We start from the raw sequence: 6661 nt of genomic DNA on the forward strand, positions 1-6661 counted from the left end.
GCAGGAGAATGGCGTGAACCCGGGAGGCGGAGCTTGCAGTGAGCTGAGATAGCGCCACTGCACTCCAGCCTGGGCGATAGAGCAAGACTCCGTCTCAAAAAAAAAAAAAAAAAAAAAAAAAAAAAGAATCACATGATCTTGTACAAAAATCTCAATTTTCAGCTTTTCTTGAAAAGTCTTATCATCCATCCATGTCAGGCTTAAATTCCTGCCTGGCAAAAGTGGCCAGGGTGGAGCAGTGACTTCCCTTTAGGAAGGGCCTATGCTCCCCAGTCCTCAGTCCCCACCACTCCCTATTCATTCCCAATACTGTGGCTGCAAGTAGGCTCCCTTTCCCATCATGCTTGTGTTTCCTTTCACTCAGTAAAGAACTGAGTCTCTAACAAAAGTGGGAAAACAAGAGATGGGCCAAGAGGCCCCACGTTTCAGGAAAAATCTGTCTCCCTGCCCACCTTGTTTGCTCATTTACATTACCTGCCTAGTCCATGGCATTTGGTATGTGACCCTTGGCTACTAACTGTGAGGGTGCACTAGGTGCTCCAAAGTCCAGGAAAGTGGATAAGACACCATCCTTGCCTTCAAATGGAGAAATGGCTGGATGCAGTGGCTCACACCTGTAATTGCAGCATTTTGGAAGACCGAGGAGGGCAGACTGCTTCAGCTCGAGAGTTGGCGACCAGACTAGGCAACATGGTGAAATCCCATCTCTACAAAAAATACAAAAATTAGCCAGGCATGGTGGTGTATGCCTGTAGTCTCAGCTACTCCGGAGGCTAAGGTGGGAGGATCACTTGAGCCTGGGAGGCGGAGATTGCAGTAAGCAGAGATTACACCACTGTACTCCAGCCTGGATGACAGAGCAAGACTCTGACTCCCCCCCAAACACACACACACACACACACACACACACACACACCCCAAAAAAAAAAAAAAAAAAAAAAAAAAAAAAACAGAAAAATGGGTGTGGTAAATCCAAGACCCTCACTCTGGCACAGTGCTGACAGGGTCCAAGCAAGGGGAGGGGATGACACCTTATGAATGCATCAGAATGAAGAAAAGTTTCATCAAGGAGGATGCATTTGAGATGGCCCTTAACATATGTTAATTCAACAGTGAAGACAAGGAGGGCCTCTTGGTGGTAGGGGCACTGTGTGGTAAACCCTCAGAGAAGTGGGGGAAAAGCCAGAAGAATGGGCAACAAGAAGTTTAATCTTGGCCCAGGCATGTGTTTTGTAAAATGGGAGGCAATGGAGGGACAAAATAATGCACTATAGAGCATGGGCTTTGAAAGTAACAAGACCACGGGCAGGCCCAAGTGGGCCACTTAATAGTTGTATAATCTGAGTCACTGCATGTCTCTGGGTTTCAGTTTCCTCATCTGCTTGGAGAATCCAGGCCAGAAAAACATAAGGAGGGGAGCCCAGGTCAAGGAGATGAAAATGACAGAGATAGGGAAGAACTGTTTCCCAGGTTCATTTCCAGTGGGGGATTTCCTCACTTTCCCAAGGATCACAATTCGCAGAGACTACAACTCCAAGGCTCGTTTTGTTTTGTTTTGTTTTTTTGTTTTTTTGAGAGAGAGTTTTGTTCTTGTCCCCCAGGCTGGAATACAATGGCACAATCTTGGCTCACTGCAACCTCCAGCTCCCGGGTTCAGCTCTCCTGCCTCAGCCTCCCAAGTAGCTGTATTACAGGTGCGAGCCACCACGCCCAGCTAATTTTTTGTATTTTTAGTAGAGATGGGGTTTCGCCATGTTGGCCAGGCTGGTCTCAAACTCCTGACCTCAGGTGATCCACCCACCTCGGCCTCCCAAAGTACTGGGATTACAGGCATGAGCCACTGTGCCCACCATCCAAGACTTGTTTTAAGTGAGTAGTAACACTGGTTCCCAGGGCAAGGACAATCCCAGCCAAGGCAGCTAAAGACGAGCTGAAGGTCAGGGGGCACTGATGCCAACTAGCTCTAAAGTTCTCAACTGGAGGAGCCACATGACACTCTTTTAGGCAAGTTTTGTCCTCAAATGCATGTGGTTGGGGGATGGAAGCAGGTATGTAACTGAGGAATCAACCACTGGGGAGAAAAGGCCCCAAAAGCTTTGAAAAAATAAAGTATCTCTGAGGAAGGACCCATGCCCCAAGGGATGTACAGTCCTGTTGAGAATACCTGCTCTAGATCCTAGGCAAATATTGCAAGACAGAAATTCCAGATGAGTTACAAAGAAGCATCCTATTAAGTTCAAAAATGTGGACAGGGCTAAGTAGAGCCATGCTGCAGGTAAAAAGCATTCGGATTAGTGAGCTCTAGAGCCAGACAGGCTGGGTTTGAATCCCAGCTCTGCTACCCATATCTGTGAGACCATGGGTAAATTACTCAACCACTCAGAATCTCAGTTTCTCCATCTGTAAAATGGGGATGATAATAATTACAGCTGCTCTTTTTGGTTGTGTAAGAATTAAATAAGTTAGCATGTAAGTGCTTACAACAATAGCTGGCACATAACAAATGTGAGCTAAGTTATGACTGAAAATTAGCAAGAGAACTTCTAATGTATACTTAGCTTTTTCTTTTAAAAAAGTGTTGTTTTATCTGTTTGCCTAATGGCTTAAAAACAAACAAACCAAACCAAACCAAAAAATGTTTTTTTTCTTTTCTTTTCTTTATTTCTTTTTCTTTCTTTCTCTTTCTCTCTTTCTCTCTCTCTCTCTTTCTCTCTCTCTTTCTTTTTCTTTTCTTTTTTTTTTTTGAGACAGGGTCTCGCCCCGTCACCCAGCCTGGAGTGCAGTGATGCAATCATGGTTTACTGCAGCCTTGACCTCCTGGGCTCATGCAATCCTCCCACCTCAGCCTCCCAAGTAGCTGGGACCACAGGTGTGGACCACCAGGCCTGGATAATTTTTTAATTTTTTTGTAGAGATGGGGTCTCATTATGCTGCCCAAGCTAGTCTTGAATTCGTGGGCTCAAATGATCTGCCTACTTCAGCCTCCCAAAGTGCTGGAATTACAGGTGTGCATCACTGTGCCTGGTCTAAAACATCTTTTTCAATCAACAAGAAAAGAACAGACTTACAGGATGTTGCCACTTCTATTGCAATAATTTTTTTCTTGTTTTGTTTAGTTTTTGTTTGTTTGGTTTGTTGGTTGGTTTTTTGTTTTGTTTTGTTTTGAGACAGAGTCTCCCTGTGTCACCCAGGCCGGTATGCAGTTGTGAAATCTCGGCTCACCGCAACCTCTGCCTCTTGGGTTCAAGTGATTCTCATGCCTCAGCCTTCCAAGTCGCTGGGATGACAGGCATGCACCACCATACCCAATTAATTTTTTTATTTTAATAGAAACAGTTTCACCATGCTGGTCAGGCTGGTTTTGAACTCCTGGCCTCAAGAGATCCGCCAGCCTCAGCCTCCCAAAGTGCTGGGATTACAGGCATGAGCCACTGCACCCCACCAGCATTAAGTTTTTATAATGAACTTGTATTGCTTTTCCATTAAAATATTTTTAAAGAGTGCAGGGGTAAGTTTAAAAATAAGTAACTTTCACTGTAGCCTACAGTTGACCGCAGTAGAGCTGTTGGTGGCTGAAACTAGCACCACCCAGTGCCAGCAAGGAGTAATTGCAGGTTCCAGTCTCAAATGGTCATGTGCTTGCATCAAAGCTGAGCCTGCAGAGCTCAAGTGACAGTGGGATGGCAACAGGCACCATTCAGGAGGACTGCCAGAGATTCATGGCCATATCTATTCTGCCAAGTCAGGAGGTCTGTTCTGATTGGACCAAGCTCCTGCCACATTGGGTGTTAAATACTTTTAATATCTCCCCTGGGTGACAGAACTGTCACTTTGGAGTTTCTACCAAAGAAATGCCAAGATGGTGTTTACCCTCACTCACCTCCCTATCAAGAACCTGAGTTACAGTCCAACCCTTCAAATGACCCACAGCTCATGCCAAGAAGGAAAAATAACTGGCAGGGTGGGGGGTGGTATGTGAATGCCCTCCTCTGTGAGTCCTAGTACACACAGAAACACATGCACACAGGGTTCACATGTGCCATACAGCATAAGGAGGAGACATGACTGGGCTCCAGCCTCAGAAACCCTAGCAGGTCCCTGGGTTAGTCACAAGTGGGGAAAAAGGATATATTTTCCTAAAAGTGAGCCCAGGATGAGCCCTTTGGTCTCAAAGAAGGTAACATTCAGTAGGAGGAGGAGCCCCAGGCTTAGATACTGGGCTCCAAAGAAAATGACAAACAGGCCAGCAGCCTCAAAGTCACCAATCCTGAGGGAGTGCAGAACAGGGAGGACCCCATGCTCTATATCTATGGGAACACTAGAGACAGACTCCACCCTTGGAGTGTTTGTGCCCAGATTAGGTAAAGGAGAGTGCCTGGCCTGCCTCCACCTGCAAACAGCAGGTCCAGGTCATCTGGGGAGTCCTGGGTTGGCCTGGCAGATTAATAAAAATAATGACCACTACATTGTAGTCACTGTGTCCTGTACTGAGCAACTGACATATTCAGTATCTCATTTAATCCTCACAAGAATACTACCAGGTTGACCGTACCCAGCTCTTCCCACAGTTGCCAGGGGGCCTGGACCCAAGTCCTGAAGGAAGCATTTTCCTGCTCTCTCATTCCCATTGCCCGGTTCATCCTCCTCAGCCCCCAGCTCTGGACAGTGGAAAACACAGGCCTCATTCAGGAAGCTCAGGAGTCCAACCCCACAGGTCGCTCTACTCTGAGCCTGTCTGCTGGTCCATACAAGACCTTTCCATCACTTGCTTTGCAGGGTTGTTGTGGAGATTACGAGAAATAAGAACCCGTAAGGCTGGCACACAGTAGGTGCTCATTAAATGTTCGCTCCCTCTGCAGTCTGCACATGGCTGCTAGACCAAATCTTCCCAAAACAGTGCTTTCATCAGCTGCTCCCCTCATTGACTTTCCAAACCTCTGAGACCAAGAGTAAATGTCCCCATCATTCCCGCCCAGACTACTTTCTAGTCACAATCCCTCCAGTGGGGAGGTAGGTCGACCCCGTCCCAGCAAGCAACCCTACTCCAGTCCCCCAACTGATGCTCCCCAGGGGAGGGCCCCACTCCCTCCACGCCCTTCCAGCCCATCCAGAATCCATCCATCCTTCCAGTCTCTCCAACCTCATGCCCCTCCTCTCCTACAAAGCCTGCCGATCGCCTCTATTGCAGGGCTCTCCCAACTATCCACCGCCTCCCCTGACTGGGAGCTCCCCGAGCACCGGGCCTGGGGTCTCCTACATACTCGGTTACTGAATTCCCAGGCCCGCTGCGCTGCGTCGGACGCGCCAGCAGCGCGGCGGCCCGGCAGGTCTCCGCCAAACAAGAGTCTGGACGCAGGCCAGAGGCTCGTCGGAGGCCGGCCCGGCGGGGCGGGGAGAGTTAACCCACGGCCGGGAAAAGAAGCTCCTGCTCCCCGTTCCATTCCCGGCGTCTTCACACTTGGGGGAGGGAGAGGCAGGAAGTGCAAGGACCGCGCAAGACCCGGTCCCCCCGGCCACCAGGGACCGCGCGAGCAGCCCAGATGCGGTAGGCGGGAGCTGGCGGGGGGGGGAGGGGGGAGGGGCGGCGGGGACCCGCGGAGACCTGCGACCTGGCGCCCTCGCCGGCGGTGTCCCGGACAGCCCGCTTTCCAGGAGAGCGCCGCTAAGGAGTGTGAGAAACCAAATCCTCAGTGGGTAAACCGCGCTCCATCCAGCCCACTCGGACGAGAGTTCTCCCAGGAGCGAGGCGCGTTGCTGCACCCGAGGTGGGGAAACCGGAGCCCGAAGAGCGGAAGGGGCTTATTCCAGGCAACAGAGAGTGTCAGTAGCTGAATCAGGGGCTGAGGAAGTTTCCCCAGAGGCACCGCTTCACTCCCCCGCCGGCCCGACCCCACCCCTGTCCCCTAATACCCTGGGAGCAGAAGACACGACCACCTCCAGGCAGAGCAGGGCCGGCGCGGGGACCACAAAGGTGAGGAGGGATTAAACCGAGACTTGGGGAGCGGGAAGGGGTGGCAGGGCTGGCTGGCCGGGGAGGGGCGGACACCCACCTGGTGCGGGTCCGGGGGCGCCGGGAACCAGAGCGCAGAGGAGCAGGAAGAGGGGGCGCAGCAACGGAGCGGGGCTGCGGGGACTCGGGCTGCCAGGCATGGCAGGGACCGGGCGGCCGCCGGGTGACTCCGCGCGCACGCTCTCGTCCGTCCCGTCCGGTCGCTGCCTGGTCCCAGGTCCGGCTCAGGACATGCACCGCCCGCGTGCAGCTCCCGACTACCCGGCCCAGACTCCGGTCGGCTGCGCTCGGTCCGCGGGCAACAAAGGCTGCAGGGCCCGCCCCCTTGGCCGGCTGCAGAGGCAAAGAAAAGACAAGAGAGCGAGAAGGAGAGAAAGAAAGAAAGAAAGAAAGAAAGGGAGGGAGGGTGAGGGAGGGCGGCTGGCGGCCCCCGCCCCGCCCCTCGGGCTCCTTCCTCCGCCCCCGGCCCCGCCCCGCCCCCACCGGCCCCGGCCTCTTCGGCCCCGCAGGCCGCGCTCCCCTCAAGGGCTGGCAGGGCCCGGCGCAGGCAGCGCCCCACGACGGATGTCCGCGCCCCTCGCCCCCCTGTCCCCAGCGCCCCCTGCCGGCGGAGCCCAGCCAGGCCTTCTCGACCCCGTCCGGTTGAGGCTC

At 52.4% G+C, this 6661-nt stretch overlaps 1 protein-coding gene across 1 annotated transcript in view; it reads right to left on the reverse strand.

Annotated features, from left to right (window-relative positions):
* ADAMTS7 (ADAM metallopeptidase with thrombospondin type 1 motif 7) overlaps positions 1 to 6395 on the reverse strand; it is a 53053-nt gene extending 46658 nt beyond the window's left edge. Inside the window, exon 1 of the mRNA XM_030931698.1 lies at positions 6051 to 6395. Coding sequence (XP_030787558.1) covers positions 6051 to 6150 — 100 coding nt within the window. The 5' untranslated portion in view covers positions 6151 to 6395. The remainder of the gene's footprint in view (positions 1 to 6050) is intronic.
* Between the last annotated feature and the right edge of the window lie 266 nt (positions 6396 to 6661).

Source organism: Rhinopithecus roxellana, chromosome 5, assembly GCF_007565055.1.
Source record: "Rhinopithecus roxellana isolate Shanxi Qingling chromosome 5, ASM756505v1, whole genome shotgun sequence".
NCBI classification, from domain to species: domain Eukaryota; kingdom Metazoa; phylum Chordata; class Mammalia; order Primates; family Cercopithecidae; genus Rhinopithecus; species Rhinopithecus roxellana.